The sequence below is a fragment of the Achroia grisella genome, unplaced genomic scaffold, assembly GCF_030625045.1.
Source record: "Achroia grisella isolate CSIRO2021 unplaced genomic scaffold, CSIRO_AGI_Agris_v1 utg669, whole genome shotgun sequence".
Lineage (NCBI taxonomy): Eukaryota > Metazoa > Arthropoda > Insecta > Lepidoptera > Pyralidae > Achroia > Achroia grisella.
Window position 1 is genome coordinate 834,363 of NW_026712988.1, and position 21,168 is coordinate 855,530.

Genomic DNA, 21,168 nt, shown 5'->3' on the forward strand with positions numbered 1-21,168 from the left:
ATAAACAAAATTTTTAATGAGCTTTTCATTTCATTTTCACAAACTCGTCTACTGTAAAAAAATATTTATTTAATTATGTTATATTGATGACATTAAAACTTGGTAGATTGATTTTCAAAATCTATTTATAATCGCTCATCTTTTTAATTTTATTTCCACGAACATTATTTTGCTTGCTTTTATAATGATTTTTTTTAACTTTAAGTCACATTTGAATTTAACACACAAAATTGGACTCGGAAATGGCAATATGTGTTATAATGTTTTAAAAAAACAGTGAACAATAGTCTATGGATGACCAAATTGTCAAAGTCAATCAAGAAAATGTCGGACAAGTTAGTATTTTTCTTGCATTTTTCAATATTTTCTATAAATTCCACCATACCTTTATTGTTACACTTTCCTTCAGACACTTTTATTATTTATAAAATTATGCTGTATGCATAAAATTATTTCTTGAAAGTTAATCTTTAGAAAGTATTTCACAACATCCATGTGCATCGTTGTAATCGATGATAAAAATATTATTTCTTATTTATTTTCAGTGAAGATTTATTAGGTGATGATCTCGGCGATCACAGCCTTGCAGATTATAACCTTGGAAATGAAGAGGAAGAACAGCTTTTGGCCGATGACTACGAAAGTGGGCCTTCACAAAATGTGCCAACGTCTATTGGGCCAGGGTACAGCAATGGCGTTGATATGGTTAATACAGAATATCCTGGTAATGGCATCGAATATGGCCAGGTAAGTCTTATTTATGTTTTTATAGAAATTACTCATAACATCATGACCTAGTAAAGTTGTTTAGTACCATGAATACACCAAAAATTTTCTAGAGGTCAAATCTGGCTGACAGAGAAAAACTATCAACTTATATTTTGGACTGACTCTTCAGTTACTGAAACACTAATATAAAAGTAAGTGGTTCACTCTCCTCTCCTTATGGTCATAATGGATAAACAATATAGCCAGCGATTTATGTGTTAAAAGTTCATTTCCCTTTAACACTGACAATTGACAATGCCTATCCTATCAGTATACAATATATGTATGTTTTACAATATTAAAATTACTAAATATAAAACCATTCACCTCTACTGCTTAATACTAATCCTTGTAGAAGTGCCAGTATTTTATTTTTTCTCTTTCTTTTGGCAATATTAATATGTAGTTTGTACACCTTTTTATGGAAATTGTACATTAAGGAGTATGAAATTTCATATACTTACTAGCTGCCCCAGAAAACATTGTTTTGCCATATAAATTAAAACTAGCTTATGCTCGCGGCTTCGCTGATGTTAATTTATCCCTTTAGGGATGGAATTTATCAAAATCCTTTCTTAGGGGATGGCTAGGTCATAGTAGCTTTATGCAAGCAAAGTTGAGACTTTGCTTGCATAAAGCTACTTGCAGAAAGTTTCATATAAACTTTCATCCCCTATTTTATTCCCTTGGGGATAGAATTAATCAAAATCCTTTCTTAGCACATGCCTACGTCATAACATCTACCTGCATGCCAAATTTCAGCCCGATCTGTACAGTGGTTTAAGCTGTGCGTTGATAGATCGTTATGTTAGTCAACTTTGAGTTATATATATTTAGATTGCTATTAAAACAGTGGTTGGTTATAGACAACCCTTGTCACTTAGTAGCCGATTCTCAGACTTACTGAATATGCATAAAAATCGGTTTAGCCATTTCGGAGGAGTATGGTAACTAACATTGTGACACGAGAATTTTATATATACTTATAGTTTATATAGAGAATGATGACAGATACTAATATTAGTTTAAAATTATGCACAAAAAATACATTAAATCAGTAAAAAACATAACACACTAACCATGTATTTGACACACATGCATAGAAGTCTAATCTTTGACAATGGAACCTTAATAATGTGCAAACCTATAATTTTAATTAAATATGTTGAATTTTGACCATAAGGCCACCACTAATAATTAAAAAAAATTAATTATTTTAATTATGTTGAATCTTGACCATAAGGCCACCACTAATAATTATAAAACAAATTAAATTGTTGATACTTCTGCAGAATTTACAATATCTGTCACATTTTTCAGCCACTGTCTTTCCAACCAGCAATGGAGGCTGAGTGTGTGGTCCCCAACATAACAGTGGAGGTTTCAAACGCTCCACTACCGGAACATTCAACATATGCACCATACGAGCCACCAGCATACAGACCTGAACATGCTGTTGTGCCACCACCCATTGTAAGTATATACATTTTTAATCTTTTGTACAGGGTAGTCACTTTATTATTTATTACTAGCTGTACTCGCTACTTTGTCTGCATGGAAATTAACTTTATTTTTCTAAAATAAAAGTAGCCAAAGTTACTCCTTATTACATTACCTACCTGCTAAAAAAAGTCCCATCAAAATCGGACCAGAAGCTAGAAGAAACAGACAGATAGACAAAAATTGTAAAAACTGTTATTTTAGTGTCTGTACCATATTTATATTCATATGGATGTAGAAAAAGTGTTTATTTAAAAAAAAAATTGTATATATTGTCTGTGTGTAATAAACAGACAATACATACAAATTTTATTTATATGTACAGATTTTTATACTTTTAACTTTCACATAATATTTTTCAAACATTATAGTTACAATAAGGATGTGCAGTGGCATTTCCTCTTCTGCTTAACAAAACCATACAGATGGATTATGTATATATATATTTTCTCCTTTGTTACAGCCAGCATCAGTGCCTGTGGAGTCATCACAAATAGTACCCTCAGAGATGACACCAGCTGTGCCCAGTGAGTTTAATAATAATAGACTTAATTACTGTTAACTTAAGTTTACAATCGTTCCAAATATACATATACTAGTGACTTGTCCCAGCTTCAGATGGGTACTTGACAAATCTTTGAATTTCTGGGCTTGTTCTATAGTATAACATGCATGTGTTATACATTAGAAACCTTCCTCTTGATCACTCTATCTATTGCTGAAAACTGCATTAAAATTAGAGATGGATTGGTTATCCGGTTACTATTCGGTATCCTGCCTATCCGGCGGCCATGATACTATCCGCCCGACAGCCGAATACCGGGATGACTACTGTTTATAATCTACCCTGTACAGACTATTGTATTAGAGTCCATTAGTTTCTGTTCCCGCGCGTTCCCCCCTTACCTATGACAAAACTCACCGTACGGCGCCATAACGCGCGCGCTTGATTCCTATATTAAAATAAATTAAAACTGAGTGTGAAACTGTGAAAGCTAGCGAAAATATCATCGAGACGCTGATCTGTGTTAAGAAGCCCAAGAAATCCACAGGAGCATACAAGTATGAGACAGAAGCTTCCACATCTATTATTTTCCCTAACAACTATACGCCGGATAGGCATCCGGCGGAATTAAAAAAAAATCTGAAATTATTTGCTTTATTTAGTTAGTCTTAGTATCACTTAAGAAATATAATTAGTTTATGTTTTAAATTTTTAATCACACAATAGTAAATGACTGTAATAGAAAGAAAATTAATTAATTAGTACTCATACTGCACTAAGGGTAAATTATGGTGAATAAATACTAATTTCTCTGCATTAAGAGGTAGCAAGCAATTTCGCTTCTCTTCATAAATAAGGCCAGCTTCAGAAAAAAGTCTTTCGTTGTACACACTGCTGCAAGGTGCTGAAAGATAGATTTTGGCAAAATTCGTTAAATTTGGGTATTGTTTGGAATTAGTTGCCCACCAAGAATATGGGTCACGATTGCGATCAATTCGCACTGACTTAAGATAAAAATCCAGCTCACAGGCTATCGCGTTTCTTCTTTCATGTTGAACCTGATCTATATTGTTTTCATTTGCTACCTCATCAAAGCAGTCCCAAAACGTGTCATGAGGTTTGCGAGATACAGCTGACTCTATCTCCTCACCTCTGCTCTTTTTAGCCGGTGTTGAAGATGAACTGCTACTTGAGGACTCTTCACAAGACATTTTCAAATATTCCAATAAGATCTCCTGACGTGCTCTTGCAGCATCAGTCACCCCTAAGTAGTTTGTTTTGAACCTCGGGTCTAGGTAAGTCGCAATCAAGTACTTTGAGTCTTGATTTATGGAGTTAAAACGAGTTTTTAATTCAGCTTTCAAAGCAGCTCGCATATGTGATAAATCAGGAGTTCTTTGCTCAGTTTCAGCTTTATCTAAGTATTTTTTTAAAGCAGTAACGTGTGGTATAACTTCCGACACGCAGGATAGTCCAGAACTTATTATTTTAGTAATTTCTTCGAAGGGTTTTAATAAATTTATACACTGCTCCATTAAACTCCATTGTTGAGGTGTCAAATTTATGAGTGTATCCTGATCAGCCACATACAATGATATGGCCCGCTTTTGTTCTGACAAACGTTCAATCATGTAAAATGTGGAATTCCACCTAGTGTTAATATCTTGCACTAACTGATGCTGGGGTAAACTTAGCTCTTTTTGAATCGTCAGCAGTTTCTCTTGACCTAAACCTGAGTGATTGAAGTGCGTCACAAGTCGCCTTCCAGCAGCAATCATTGCTGTCACTTCAGTCTGGACTTTGAGCGACTCGTTTATAGCTGTTTGAAGCGTATGAAGAAAACATCTAGCAGAATCGTACTTAGCCAAACGAACATTCTTCACCACATTAGCACCACTATCATGAATGAATAAATGTATTTTAGTGTGCTCAATATCCCAACGATTTGCGACAATGTTAAGTTCCATAGCTATATTCTCTTCTGTGTGTGAACCTGAGAAAGGCTTCATTGCCAGAACTCCGTGTTCTACTTTAAATTCTGACGATATCCAATGAGCTGTGAAGCTCAGACAGCTAGCATTATTGTGTAGTGTCCATATGTCAGATGTCACGGAAATAGCGAAGGCACTCGAAATGTTACGTTTGATTTTCTCGTAAATTCTGTCATATATATCGGGAATGATTTTTTGGGTAATATAAGTCCAGCTTGGCAATTTATAGTTTGGTAAAGCTTGTTGTAAGAGTCTATTAAATCCGATTCTTTCCACTATGGACGATGACTCGTTGTCGAGTGCAATCATTTCCGCTACTAAATAATGGTACTTTCTGGCTTTAGTATCGTTTATATCCCAAAGCATTTTCCTTTCGTAAGATTCTCTCATAGCCATTTGCTGTTTTGCTATTGAAGACGAACTTGTCCCCGCAATGGCTAAAGAAATTGTAGCAGGCTCGATATCGGCCTTGTCTTTATTCACTATATGAAATTCATCTGGATGTTTTGATTTTAAATGATTTTTCATCGCAGAAGTACCTGAAAAAATTGTAAATACTTAATTAGGTATCATTACATAGTATAAAACAAAGTCGCTGTCTGTCCGGGACGGACTAGCGCCAGCCCGATCCGTCCAGTGGTTTGGGCTGTGTGTTGATAGATCACTATGTCAGTCACCTTTGAGTTATATATATTTAGATATAATCCTTCTTGAATCACTCTATCTATTTAAAAAAACCGTTTCAAAATCCGTTGCGTAGTTTTAAAGATTTAAGCATACATAGGGACGGACAGACAGCGACAGCGACTTTGTTTTATACTATGTAATGATTAGAATAGAATAGAATAGAAAATCATTTATTCAATTAAACTTAATTTAAGCACTTATGAATAGTCAACAAATTTTTTTTAATCTACCGCTTATTCGGAAAGCTGTCTCATCACAAGAAGAATAAGCAAGAAACTTGTGTGTTGCTCTTTTAAACAATCCTTGTAAGTTTACATTTACAAGTCGAAACGTGTGAATACAAACTACCAACCAGCACTAATTTATTTAGGCTCAAATATAAAAACAATAAGATAAGATACATACCTGCTTTTTTCCCTTCTCCGCCACGAGAAATGTTAACATTGCATAATGAACAAACAGCTAACTTTTTATTTTCACTGTTTATATCAAAGTAAACCCATAAAGGCGACTTTTTCTTCATCGATGCCATTTCTCGTTGCTAAATCTTTTATGCTAAGTTTACATTCAGCCGCTTCCCCTGTCACTCGCGCTGCCGGAAATATTGCCGGGCGACAACTGAGCGAGAGGGCTGAATGTAAAAACACGCTGCCACTCGCGCTGCCAGTCCTTTGACTCGCGCACGAAAAACCGACAATCGAGGAAGAACAGAAAAAATATTTTTAGATCTGATCCTAAAACACCTTTAAAAATTTATAGTCTAAATACCGTGACTTATGGTACAGCTTCCGCTCCTTATTTAGCCACCAAGTGTTTAGTCAGTCTGGCGACTTCTATCCTTAACAAAAGAGTAAAAAACTCGATCGAACGGGACTTCTACGTTGATGACTATCTTAGTGGTGCTAATTCAATTTCAGAAGTAGTGGAGTTAGGTAGGAAAGTTAAGTCTATTTTAGGTTCAGCAAATCTACATCTTCGCAAATGGCAATCAAATAATCACTCTTGCAAGAACTGACCCAGTTCGTTGCAAGTAATTTTTTGGAGTGAACGTTGTGATGGCGTTACGAAAGTTCTGAATTAATGGTCCGGGCAGCGCGAGTGGCAGCGCCAATGGCATGGGAAGTGTTTCCACTCGTGTTTACACTCTCGCGCTGCTCACTTCCGTGCTCACTTCCCTGCCAAAGGACTGGCAGCGTGTGTTTACATTCAGCCCTCTCGCTCACTTGTCGCCCGGCGTTTTAAGCGGAAGGTAAGGAAGAGTCGCCCGGTAAATAAATATGAGGGCTGACTGTAAACGGCACTCATTCGCGTCGACGCTGATGCGGTAATATTTCCGGCAGCGCGAATGGCAAGGGAAGCGGCTGAATGTAAACGTAACATAAACGTAGCATTAGAATTATGTATATACTTTAAATAGCAATAGCACAAATACAAATTATAAACTCAAACAATCACACACGTCTCTGCGCTGCGATCAACACAATAAGACTATAAATGAAACTATTGCTAACTTCGCTGATCAACGAAAAGACCCAGATCGAACCAAATCTGTGTGTGTGTGCACCGAACAGCGTTCCGCCGGTACGCCCCGCCGGATATCCGGCCACATGGTTGGCTGAATATCCGGTATCCGGTATTCGGCCAAACTCCGTTTCATCTATAATTGAAATCCCTTGCGTAATTTAAAAGATGACGGTAGCGGAGACTTTGTTTTGTACAGCTAATACTATTATACTTTGTACGGAAGGAAAATTTTAATTAATCTATACATATAAATAAAATTGGACTGTCTGTTTGTAATATTGAAATAACTGTTTTTTACTACTTGCATACGAAAATTTTTGCAATTTTTGTCTGTCTCTTTGTGGCCGGCTAATCTCTGAAATGGCCGGACCGATTTTGGCGGGACTTTTTTGGCAGGTAGCTGATGTCATAAGGAGTAACTTAAGCCAGTTTTATTTTAGAAAAATACAAATACAGCTAGTGTAATACAAATTTATTGAATATTTCCTTGTGTATAATAACAGTTTGTGTCGTGATGTGACATATTTTTCTATAAATCCTATGCAAGCTATTCTATAAATTCCAGTCCTTTGCTCTTGGTACAGGTCATTGGGCTCGCTAAAATATGTCGAGCGCTGTGATGGCTGGCTCATCCGTCATACTCGTGAACGAGTACTGCTTGTAGGGACTGGTCGGCTCTTTTACTACGACTGATTTAATCTTATTGTACATTTATATTTGACCCAAAAAATTAGTGCTGGTTGGTAGTTTGCATTCACACGTTTGGACTTGTAAATGTAAACTTACAAGGATTATTTAAAAGAGCAACACACAAGTTTCTTGCTCGTTCTTCTTGTGATGAGACAGCTTTCCGAACGACTGGTAGATAAAAAACTAATTGTTATGACTATTCAAAAGTGCTTCAATTAAGTTTATTTGATTAAATGATTCTATTCTATTTTTGAGTCCATTTTTTTCTGCTGCCTTCCCAATATTGTCTTCCCACCTTTAAATTTGTCTGCCTCTGTTTAAGTAACCCTTTGGCCACCATTCTGTACCGTTTTGTAATTTTATATTAACAGCTTTTCACTAACTACATAGATGTGCACTGGTATATCTTATATATAAAATTCTCGTGTCACAGTTTTTGTTCCCATACTCCTCTGAAACGGCTTGACCGATTCTCATGAAATTTTGTGAGCGTATTGAGTAGGTCTGAGAATCGGCCAACATCTATTTTTCAACCCCCTAAATGTTAGGGGTAGTCCACCCCTAAATATTTTATTTTATTTTAAAGCAAAACAACGTTTGCCGGGACAGCTAGTATACTATACTAGCTGTCCCGGCCACGTGTTGTTATGGCTAAGGATCTTGAATAAAATAATATTTGTGACTACAAATTGAGATGTAAGCTATCCTATCTTTCAAGTTGGATCATATTGCACACAATGTGCTAATCACATTTGCAATCGGTTTATTAGCTTAGGAGTGTCTCCCTACTGTGTCTCCCTACTGTGTCTCCCTAATCACGTCGTTGGCAAAATCACAGACCTCATTTGGTTGATACCATTTAAATAAAAAAAAAATGTAAAAATTTATTTACTTACAAAAAATAATGATAATAATAAAACTTTTCATTGTGCATAAAAAAGAAATAATGACAAAAAAGAAAAACATACGAACAAAAGGCAGCCTTATCGCTCAAAGCAATCTAATCTAATCAAAAATATTAATTTATATAACACATGTGACAAACGAGCATGCGGCACACCTGATGGTAAATGATTACCGCCGCCCATAAGCACCCGCAACACCAGGGGAATTGCAAGTACGTTATCGGCCTTTTAAAACGGATTAAGCTCTTTCGTTGAAGGTTTCAATATCGTATCGGTTCGGAAATACCATTGCTGGAAGGTGATTCCACAATGTGGTTGTGGGTGGCAAATAATAAGAAAAGACTTTTTTTTTTATTGGGTTAATTGGGCTATTGTCAGGTGAATGGATCTGTAGCACTGCGACCTACATAGATCTATTATGCTCGCCCTTTTCAAAGTACACTACCTAGACCCGTCAGGGACAAGAATTGAAGGATATTCTTAGGAGCGATGGTTTTTATCTCCTCGGGATAGAGTGTAAACTTTCCAAAGGAGATATTTCGTTTATGCATGAGTGAGCTACAACCGCATAGGATGTGTAGTGGCGTTTCCTCTTCAGTTTGACAGAATCTGCAGAGTAGAAGAAAAGACTAAATATTAACTTTAATTTGCAGTGGTGGAAATGAGCGGCCCTCGTGAGCGGTTCGTATCAGAGCGGCCTCCGAACATGTCACGGCAACCGCGAGTCAGAGACATACCGGACAGTTTAGGTAAGCCTGGGTTTTTTATATTATGTACGGGAAAGGTAGAGAGAAATCCAGGTAGATTAAGTATTCATATAACTGCTTTGGTAGTACTTGGAAGTAATCTATACATATAAATAAAATTGGTGTGTCTGTTTGTAATATTGAAATAACCGTTTTATACTACATGTATATGAATATAAATACGGTACATACACCAAAATAACATTTTTGACAATTTTTATCTGTCTGTCTGTTTGTTCCGGCTAATCTCTGAAATGGCTGGACCGATTTTGACGGGACTCTTATTGGCAGGTAGCTGATGTAATAAGGAGTAACTTAGGCTACTTTTATTTTAGAAAAATAAAGTTAAATTTCACGCGGACGAAGTCGCGGGAACAGCTAGTAATCAAATAAAAACAGCCAAAAAAAAGAACAAAAAAGAAGGAAATGTAAAACATAAACTTTAAAAATTCGTCCTCAAGTATGACATTACGTATTTAGTTAAGTTTAGTTTAATATCTTTAATTTATTTATCATTCTGCACTTCTTTCTATATCTTACTAGCTGTCCCGGCAAACGTTGTTTTGCCTTAAAATAAAAATAAAATATTTAGGGATGGACTACCCCTAACATTTAGGGGGATGAAAAATAGATGTTGTCCGATTCTCAGACCCGATACTCCGATACTCAATACGCTCACAAAATGTTTCGGAGTAGTATGGGAACGAAAACTGTGACACGAGAATTTTATATATAAGAAGATTAATTATATAAATGCGAAAATTTGTGAATATGGATGGATGTTTGTCCCTCTTTCACGCAAAAAACTACTGAAGAGATTTTAATGAAACCTTACTTATATCATCAGAATAACATATAGGCTATAAATTTCACGCGAGTGAAACCGTAAGCACAGCTAGTAAACTATAAGCGTGTGAAATTTCATACTACTGCATCGCACTATTTTCGTAAAAAGGTTACAAAGTTTTGGCTTTACATATTAATATGTTTTGTTTGTCCACAGACAAAGTGATAGTTCCACGCATGGGCGCGGGTCGCGGCTGGCGTCCCCCACACGTCTACCGGCGGAGGAATAACCGGGTATGTACTATATTCACGCCATATCCCTTAACTGGTAGGCAGAGAAACTACTGTTCTATTCTCTATCATCATATTTTATAGTATAGAATAGAATAGAAAATCATTTATTCAAAAATTCAAAAATCTTACATTGAAACACTTTTGAGTAGTCATCACATTTTTTTTCAATTGCTCGTTCGGAAAGCTGTCTCATCACAAGAAGAACAAGCAAGACTCTTGCGTGTTGCTCTTTTAAATAATTTTATTGTTACTTTTAGAAGTTGAAGCGTGTGGATACACACTACCAACATTAATTCATATAAATACTCAAATAGAGAAAATATTCTACCAACTACCAACCGGTTGAGTAACTAAATAAGAGTAAATCAGTCGTAGCGATTAGAGCAGACCAGTTCCAAGCAGCACTCGTTCACGAGTATGACGGATGAGCCAGCCATCTCTGCGCTCGACCATATTTTAGAGAGCCCAATGACTCGACCCACGTCGCGACATACTGGTTAGTTACAATAATATGGTAACCTGTAATCGTTGCCTATATACATGAACAGCACTTCTGACATTACTTTATTATGTGACACCCATGATACCACTTATTCATTGCTATTCCTGGGGACTAAGGTGTGATGCCCCTTCTCCAGTAATTTCATTGCTTAATCTGCACCCTACAACTGAAGTAGGTGAGACTGAGTTACCAACGCAGATGGTTTTTTACAGTCTACCTCTAGTTATACAAGACAGATTTTATGACAGTGTTATGTTTTTGTCTTTACTCAGGGAAATTTCAGTCATCGAGCACCGTTTCCTCCACCACAAATACGATCAAGTCCACCACAAATCCGACAAAATCCACCACAAGTTCGACCAAATCCTCCACAGATTCGGTCAGACTTAAGGCCGGATGTTCCGCCCGAAATTCGGCCAGATATCCAACCGGAAATTCACCCAGATGTGCGTCCTGAAATTCGGCCAGATATTCGGCCTGAAATTAGACCAGATATACGACCAGACCTTCGGCCTGAAATTCGTCCCGATATTCGGCCAGATATGCGTCCCGAAATTCGGCCAGACCACCGACCTGAAATGCGACCAGATTTTGGTCCTGAAATTCGACCCGATTTTCGGCCGGATCGTCATTCTGACATACGGCCAGATCTTCGACCACAAGCACGTCTAATGCATTTAGACCCCCATATGGAACTTGATCGTGGTCCTTTCCCAATGGGACCCGAAATATCTCCGGAAAGGCCGATGTTACAAGAAGTACCATTCAGACCCCTAGAGGGTCGACCCTTTGTTCCTAATTTCCAAAGGTTCCCCAATCAATTCCGGTCAAATGTGGAAGATTCACATCTCTTTGGACCAAATGTAAGGCCAAATTTCGAACCTCGACCCATGTACCCTTATCCTCGTCAGGTTCATAGGCCTTTTGGGGCTCCAGTGAGGGAGCTAGCGCCTTATCCTATACCCCAAGTGACGATCCGACAACCTCTACCAGGGTTACCCCTACCGAAAATGGATAAATTTGATGGGAAAATGATGGGGAGAGAGCAAGAAGTGAGGATGTTACCGCTTCAACTGCCTCCGAATTTGCCGCCCGGTGGTTTGGCGGGGAAGAAAGTACTCATCAATCCACACTTCAAGGGGAATATTCAGCCGCCAGTTGAAGGTAAAATGTTCAAGCATATTTTATGTAATTACCAAACAAATTTACCATCGATGTGATGGTAAGAGATAACCGTCTATACATAATCAGCACCTTATTACTCTATGTTTCATGGACATAAGGTTGTTCTGGCTAAGATGTCGTGCCTTTTAATTCTTTAAAATAAATACAGGATTAAAAGTCATGACACCTTAAATTTCGGAGACATGTCAAATTTCGGCAAAATATTTACAAATTTTCTTAAATTTCTTTCGTCGTCATCACTTTCATCGTCCTCATATAACTTTTAAACTCATCCATGCTTGGCTAAGGCCCGCGTGTTTGAACAATTACCCCCTGAAAAGGGAGATATGTAAAATATATATAAATAATAAATTCAAATTCAAAATATCTTTATTCATGTAGGTCTATTACAGACTCTTATGATATGGCAAATGTACCGTCAGTTCGGTATGATTTTGAGATGAGAAGAACTGACAAGAAACTCAGCTCGTATTCTTTTCAAATAAATGTTGTACATGTTTACAATAATACAGATTCATTTTTAAATTCAAATTTGGGAGAATAGACTGACCACCATCATATGATATTGTAAAATACATTATATTTAATATTGTATACACCTATAAGTACTGTATTCTGCGAATAAATGATTTGATTTAAAGATAAAAGAAAACAGTCTAATTAGTGTTCGTAACCACTGAACAACTGCTTGTTCACACTGAATCAAGGTGTACTAAATATCGGTTCAATGAATGAAACAATATATGTACAGGTGGTTGATATATTCTTTTCTAGAACTGAATGATACAGAACCAGATGGAATTAAATTGCTGTTACATTTTCTTTTTTTTTTTCGGACTACTCTAATGCTGTTGGCCGTAGCTGGCCTTTACAGCTTCACCGGACGTTATGGGGCGAGTGCAGATGGCACTCCAAACCAAGGAAGGACTTATGGAGCGGCTGAAGGCCAACTCCTGCCTGACGGATACGACTTTAGTCTGAGGGCACCACTAGGGGTTCGAACCTCGGCTCAGGCCGTCGTAATTTCGATCCCCGTTTGAATTGGACGGGGGATCGATCGGAGGGGATTGCTGTTACAAACATTCCGTTTGACTATATAAATAGCACAAAAAATCTTGATGGCGCGTTTTACGTTACATAGTAACGCCATCTAGCGGCATAAGTGGAAAGTGTCCAAGACACTTATTTACTAAATTATACACGTACAATAATAATATATTATAATTATAATTTCTGAATTGAGCTACCGTATCTGTGATTTTGATTGTGATATTGTGAATTGTGTAGGGCTATCCCTGCCTACGTATATACCGACACGGATACACAAGTCGCCGCCGCTCAGCCCTACGTTGGAGAGCAAATTCGGTAAACTGTGTGATATATATATAAACATACATATATACCACATATATAAATCTTATGCCACCGGGTTTTAGGTCAGTAGAACTAAACGTTTAATAACTAATCGTAATAATCTATGGAAATAAATAGAAATTAAGTGTTTGTTTGTAATTTTCAATTAGCATCTTTTCTCTAAATGCATATGAAGATATATTATTAGGAATATAGTGTTTTAAATTTGACACGGTCATTATTTATATGTATAATTAGTAACAATCACGGGATGTTACCACGTTTTATATTTATTTGCTGAGTTTCCGATATTTCAACGACCATGATCACGGGTAAACTGATTTTGACTAATTATACGTATATATTATTAGGAAGTTTCAGAAATTAAGCGTCGATATTTTTATTTAGTTTTATTTCTCACTCCACATTAATACTTTTGTATTCCACGTCTGGTCGTATCGGCTGCCTCCAACAAAAAGAAGATCGCTCCCTTTTTTCGGACTACTCTAATGCTGTTGGCCGCAGATGGCCTTTACAGCTTCACCGGACGATAGGGGGCGAGTGCAGATGGCACTCCAAACCAAAGGAAGGACTTATGGAGCGGCTAAAGACCAACTCTCGCCTGACGGATACGACTTTAGTCTGAGGGCACCGTTAGGATTTCGAACCTCGGCTCAGGTCGTCGTAATTTCGATCCCTGTTCGAATTGGATGGGGATCGATCGGAAGTGCATTCAGTGAAAGTTTATTTGAAATTACAATGAGACACTTCAATTTTTGTTAATTGTAGAGATACAAATTTATTATTATATACGTCAATGGATATGTTGACCATCTCTCGTTTATAAAAAAATTATTTGAATGTTTTGAATTTGAAACCGGTGGCATTTGAATAATTTGTTAAAATCACGCATGACTGTTTCTTAGCACAACTGTGTTTTTTTATTATTTCAGATATTGCATTTTGTATTTAGTGGCGCTTACCAATTACCTGCACATTACATTATTTCTTGATATTATAGATATTAATATGAATGTTATAATAGTTACTGCATGGTGTGTGTGAAAGACAGACAAACAGCTCTTAAAAAAATACTGAAAATTTATCAAAGTTTTTTTTTATTTACATATTTTGTATATGATCACCAACAAGTAATAATTTAATAGAATAAATTTACACTCAAACACAAAACTAATGTTAACTATAAGAATTTTCTAGAATTAACCTATTTATTTATTCTCATTTTATTTAATTTGTTTTTGTTGTTGACTTACTTTTACTACATGTATTTATTTATTTAAAATATTTACACGCCTGTTTCTTGCTCATTCTTCTTGAGATGAGTCTGCGTTCTGAGTTGAATTAATTTATTAATTCATATAATTCATTTTAATAAAGATTATTTCTATTTCTAATATCAACGAGCTCGAAGTTTACTATGACTATATAATGTATAGTATTATATGTAGTTTACTAATCTTATATATAAAATTCTCGTGTCACAGTTTTCGTTCCCATACTCCTCCGAAACGGCTTGACCGATTCTCATGAAATTTTGTGAGCGTATTGAGTAGGTCTGAGAATCGGCCAACATCCATTTTTATCATCCCCCTAAATGTTAGGGGTAGTTCGGCCCTAAACTTTTTTTTTAAGGCAAAACAACATTTGCTGGGTCAGCTAGTAAGATATATAATTTTAAGTATAGGAGCCAACAGAATATCAGCGTTGCAGATTTATCTCCAACTTTATACTGAGTTGAGTGAATATGCAATTCATATTTGCACATAATGCCAACTCCATTTATTTTATAGACAAATATTACAGAAAAATAGATATACAAATATCTATTTTTCTGTACCTCATATACGCTGTTTGTAATTGGTGAATGAAGATTTCATCTGTCTATCTATCTAATTTACACATCACAGCGTTTGAAATGGGAGTCTGAATTCCAAAGGCACAGATCTCTAATCTAGTTTAGAGTCCAGTCTCCTATAATTTTTTGTTGTTGTTATTATATATTTTATGTTTAAATTTGTGGACACAATAAATAAATATATATTCATTCACATAAATGTAAATTATTCCATAATGTCACAATTTAGACAGTTATTAATGACAGATTTGAGAAAGTGTTACGCAGTTCGAAAGATGCTGGTCCATCTTTCGAACTGCGAAATATTTTCTCAAATCGGTGCAGAATCACTGCGATTCTAGTATTTGAATTCCAAAAACAAATAAAAAAATCCTCAAACACAAAATCACGGCGGGGGTTTATTATGAGGAATTTAAATTCCAGAATCTGTCTTTCTCTCTTTCTTTTAATGTTAGTATAGATAGTTTAATAGAAATGCAGTGCAATACAGTTCAATATTTACATTTGCAGGTCCGATAAAGGATCTAGATCAAGCAGCGGAGAGGTTCATAGCTGAACAGAGAGATGCCCTAGCACGGGCCGCCGCACGGAAGACCGCGCCCAGCCATCCGCCCAGGCGGGACCCGCAGAGGTAAAGTTCTTTATGGTTTCCACACACAGTTTACTGTTCTTATCTTTTATAGCTGACCAGCGCAACTTCGTCTGCGTTTCATTTCCTCACCTGTTGCAATATTTTTCATTGCAGCTCCGCTCCTATTGGTCGTAGCGTAATGTTATATAGCTTAAAGCCTTCCTCGAGAAATGAACTATCCAACACAAAAATAATTTTTCAATTCGAACCTAGTTCTCGAGATTAGCGCGTTCAAACAAACATACAAACAAACAAACTTCAGCTTTATAATGTTAGTATAGATTATAATTAATTGTATTGAATTATTTAAGATAAGTACAGGGCTTTACTTCGGATGGTCACAAGTTTTTAAAAAATGTTTTAAAGTATTTATATGTTGTATCATATCCATCTTTGCTTAGCTTGGGAATAGATGGCACTGTGTGAATTGTTAATTATTATTGTTATTATATTATTAATCCAGCAGTTTGTTCGTATTATATATATAAATCTTTTGCGTTCTCTAAAAGTCCGTTGGGTAATTTTAAAGATTTAAGCATACATAGTGACGGACAGACAGCGACAGCGACTTTGTTTTATACTATGTAATGATACCAAGTACTGTATTACCTGCAATCATCTTGATATAAATTATTACCTGCATAGACTAAGGGAAAAGTAATTTTCCTGGATATGTCAGTGGCATGCACTTTGCTTTGTAAGCTGTGCTTCAGTTGTAAGGTGAAATAAGGTAGTGAAATTACAGGATAGGTACCATGATATCGTAGTCCTAAAAGATGGCAACGCATAAGTATCACTTAATAACATTTCAGACTTTATGGTGATGGAAACTCCAATAACAAAACCAATATAATCCAGCAGTTTGTTCGTCCCACATGACAATTTTTGCGTTCTCTACAACTCCGCCAGTTGATCCCGTCTCGGATGAATATGATGGTTATTTTATTTGCAGATATATAGAGAACACAACCATTGAGATCGAGAACGATCTGGCGGTGTCGGGCAGTGGTGCTGGTGATGGTGGTAGACCTGGCCCTCTAGGAGGCAGACGGAGCAGTGATGATGAGTTACTGCTGCGGCAGGAGGCCTTCATCAGCGCCAACCGCGCCGGCTTGCGCAGGAGGTGATTATGCTTCAATACATGTTTTGTAGAAAAAAAATTATTTTAAAATTCATAGCGCTGACAATATTATCTGATTGCACTAAGAATGAGTGCGTAGCGGTTTCTGTGTTGATTATTGCATGCCTTTTATTTGTTATTGTGTAATTATTTATATAAATAATAGTAAAAATAGTAATACTTTATTTGCTAAATGTAGGTAAACAATAAGATGTTAACAATATGTTGTCGAGATCAGTATATCTTCATAAGAGATGTGTAAAATTTCAATTAGTAGATACAATTTATGTTTAATACTTACATACTTCTTGTGTTGAATTTGTGTTCCGAATGAGTGGTAGAATAAAAATGTGACTATTCAAAAGTGCTTGTATTGATTTGTAATGTTTCCCCCACAGGATGCGGTCTCCGTCCCCGTCCCCCCCGCCGCCGCCGCCGCCCCCGCCGCCGCCCCCGCCGCCCGGCCGCCGCTCCCCCGACCGGCGCCGCCACACGCCGCCCCGGGACGAGGTCAGTGCGCGGCCGTACGCCACCAGTGTGGGGCACCCTTTATAATTACATAGTCTCGTCGTTACATAGACTACGGTGCGGTTTCAGAGGAGCTTCCTCCCGCGTACACTTAGATTGTTGAATTAACTACCTGCCGAGGTGTTCTTGAGAGACTACAGCATGGGGTTTTTCAAGAAGAGTATATTAAGGTTTCTTAAAGGTCGGCAACGCGCACGTGACCCTCCTGCTGTTTCAGGCGACCATAGGCTACGGTAACCGTTTACCATCAGATGGGCCGTATTGCTTGCTACATAGAGTAAAAGAAATCGTATAAACAACACAGATATAATTCACACGACGCCATCTAGTCACAAAAGCAGTGCTTGTGTTGTGGGTACTTAACTGGTACTAGCTAAATCAATTTTTTGTAAATACATAATTATATACATACACAGAAAACACCCAGATAACCCAGAAATATGACCAATACCAACAATCATACTCATCAATAAAAATGTTTGTATAATATCAAAAAGTCAAAGCAATGACCATAAAAGAATATATTTCTGTCTACCTCATTTAGAATAATACTCGTTAAAGTCTTTTATTATTAACCGTTTTTTATTGTTAGGTTTGGACTATTGTCAGGAGCATGAGATCTGTAGCACTGTGACCTACATAGATCTATTATGCTTGCCCTTCTTAAGAACTAATAAAACATTTTATTATGCATAAAAAAAGAAGAAATAATTACAAAAAAGAAAAAAATACGAACAAAAGACGGCCTTATCGCTCTAAGCAATCTAATGTAATCAAAAATATTAATTTATATGACACATGGGACAAACGAGAATGCGGCTCACCTGATGGTAAATGATTACCGCCGCCCATAAGCACCCGCAACACCAGGGGAATTTCAAGTACGTTCTCGGCCAGTTAAAAAGAAATAATTATTAGATGTCAGGTGCATGGACCTGTAGCACTGCGACCTACATAGATCTATTGTGCTCGCCCTTTTCAAAGTACGCTACTTAGACCCGTCAGGAACAAGAATTGGAGGATAGCGATGGTTTTTATCTCCTCAGGATAGTGTATATATTCTAAAGGAGATATTTCCTTTATGCATGAGAGGGCTACAACCACATAGGATGTGTAGTTATGATCTTTTATAGTCCTTAATTAATTACATTAGCTTTTATTATATATATTGTGAAATGTGTTCTGCAGGATAGCGAGTACAGACGACGTCTGCGCGAACAGGAAAATCTGCGGGAAAGGGTACTTCGAGCCAAAGAGGTCAGGCGTAGGAGGAATGCTGTGGCACTACATCGCCAGCTACAGGACAGGTCAGTTCATGAGCTTCTTCTAGACGCTCCCGCAGGAGAGTTGTTCCAGGACAAATCGGTTCATGGGGTCAATCTAGATCCTTCTCTCGCAGGGGAAAGACCGGTCAGTTCATGGGCTACTTCTAGATTCTTCTCTCGCAGGGGATTTGTGCCAGTTCCTGGTCAGTTCTCCCTTTAGGTCCTCTCGCAGAGAAGTTGTGCCAAATACAGGACGTTCCATTTCCCTTTGGGTGAAGCCTTCCATCTTTTCCCAAGATTCTCTGGTTTTGCCCATAGTTAACCAGTGTTTTCCGGGGGGAAGGGGAGTGTTAGTAATGTGGTCTAATTACGCCCATTGCTAGCAATGTTCGGTATCAGGTTGACCTTCACGTGGTTCACCCTGGAAACTCTTAATAAATTCATAGTGAATTTACTATGATGGGCTAACTCACCTGACCTAATGCTCATCCTATCATCCTACACAGGTGTTGTGTCAGCATAAACCGTTAGCGCAGGCAAGTGCACCATTTCATTATTATCCATTAAAAAAAAAAACAGTTTTTCCCCATAGGAAGGAACATTATACAATGCAAATATTATTTTTTTTTTACACAGAGAGCGTGAACGACTCGATAAAGATAAGGAGTTGCCGAAGTTAGACGAAGTTAAAACACACACAGAGAGACCCACAACCACGAGTGTAGAACAGGACAGCAAGCCGGACACCACCAGAGCGTCGCCGGAGAAGACGGTGAAAATGGAGAAGGTCAGAGAGAGGTCGCCGGTGAGGGTCCGGGAGACTGCGGAAGTTAATTCTACCAGTGGTGAGAATTTTTTTAAATCTTAAGACTGGATTATTCAATGTTAAAATGTTTTTCTTTTGTCTGGGACGTGATGATGCGGCTCGAATTAAAAGATGGTATTTGATGATGGTTTTAGCAGATTACGGGGTGTAGATATGATAATTTTCGCTTACTATTTTGAATTTATTGATAAATGTACTATTTGTTACAAATTATGGACGAATGTAATTACGCTACAGTCGCGGTAAAAACAACAGTGTTACACACATACTCCGCTAAAAAAAATATCTATTATTCGCGGAGCAATAAAGGCGAGGAAAAATAAATAAATAAAAAGGATCATTAAAAAAATTGCAAATGTTATGAACCTTCAGTCTATGGAAATAAGGGCGTAACATGAAATAGAAATAATCTTTATTCAAATAAACTCAATATAAGCACTTTTGAATAGTCAAGCTTTTTTATTCTACCGCTCATGCGGAATGCAGATTTATCACAAGAAGAACGAGCAAGAAATTTGTGACTAATATAAAACAATAATAAAAAAATATGGATATATATTACATTTTGTGTACAATAACAAAATGTATGTTGCGTGATCGATTAGATTTTGAAAGTCTGTTCGTTATATGTAGAATGTATGAGTTAAATTGGATGGGTGTGCGCTCCAAATAAAACGCTCTCTTTGTGTTGGATTTTGTCGCTGCTTGTACGCGACAATGGCGAATAGAATGAATTTAAGGACTACCATCAGAAATGAGCGTAGCGGTTTCTATGTTGATTATCGAATGCTTTTTATTTGTTATTGTGTAATTATTTAAAGAAAAAGAAACATCTATTCAAAAGAGCGACACACAAGTTTTGTATTATTTTTTTACGATTTAACATTAAACAAATATAATAATTTATTAACATAGTTTATGAGTCGTTAGTAACACAATGTGTTCACATTCGAGTTAAATAAATAAATAAAAATGTTTCCCGGGTCAGCTAGTGTATATGTAAATGTATTAGTCACATTGAGAATATGTGATACTATGTGAACTAAGAATATGTGATAATAAATGTGTGATGTTTGTGACCAGAGCCTCTGACGCCGCCCGTCCACGCTCGCCACAGTCCTGAGCGTGCACTCACGCCGCCGCTGCCGCCCCCCGCGTCCTCCACGCCCGCCACGCTCACCACACCCGCCACGCTCACCACGCCCGCCACGCTCACCACGCCCACCACGCCGGTCACAACCGCCAGGACCGACTCCGACGACGACCTCGACCTCATACTCGGGGACATCGATGGTATCTTATCAGACGACGATGATACCGGCCGGTTCAAGCAGACCACCAAGTCAGTACCCATATAATAATAATAATAATCTCAGGTCAATTCACACAGCGCCATCTAGACCCAACTTATAATAACAGGGTCTGGCAATAAACATAGTATATATGTATGTGTGTGTCAAATACACGGTAATGTGTGTAATTTTTT

The 21,168-nt window shown here is 37.2% G+C and overlaps 1 protein-coding gene across 1 annotated transcript in view; it reads left to right on the top strand.

Annotated features, from left to right (window-relative positions):
* The first annotated feature begins 316 nt into the window (after nucleotides 1-316).
* LOC131849926 (serine/arginine repetitive matrix protein 1-like) overlaps nucleotides 317-21,168 on the top strand; it is a 31,192-nt gene continuing 10,340 nt past the window's right edge. Inside the window, exons 1-14 of the mRNA XM_059200057.1 lie at nucleotides 317-335; nucleotides 546-747; nucleotides 2,089-2,241; nucleotides 2,732-2,795; nucleotides 9,224-9,319; nucleotides 10,320-10,396; nucleotides 11,171-12,062; nucleotides 13,371-13,448; nucleotides 15,823-15,943; nucleotides 16,896-17,066; nucleotides 17,462-17,573; nucleotides 18,780-18,898; nucleotides 19,493-19,701; nucleotides 20,766-21,024. Coding sequence (XP_059056040.1) covers nucleotides 325-335; nucleotides 546-747; nucleotides 2,089-2,241; nucleotides 2,732-2,795; nucleotides 9,224-9,319; nucleotides 10,320-10,396; nucleotides 11,171-12,062; nucleotides 13,371-13,448; nucleotides 15,823-15,943; nucleotides 16,896-17,066; nucleotides 17,462-17,573; nucleotides 18,780-18,898; nucleotides 19,493-19,701; nucleotides 20,766-21,024 — 2,564 coding nt within the window. The 5' untranslated portion in view covers nucleotides 317-324. The remainder of the gene's footprint in view (nucleotides 336-545; nucleotides 748-2,088; nucleotides 2,242-2,731; nucleotides 2,796-9,223; nucleotides 9,320-10,319; nucleotides 10,397-11,170; nucleotides 12,063-13,370; nucleotides 13,449-15,822; nucleotides 15,944-16,895; nucleotides 17,067-17,461; nucleotides 17,574-18,779; nucleotides 18,899-19,492; nucleotides 19,702-20,765; nucleotides 21,025-21,168) is intronic.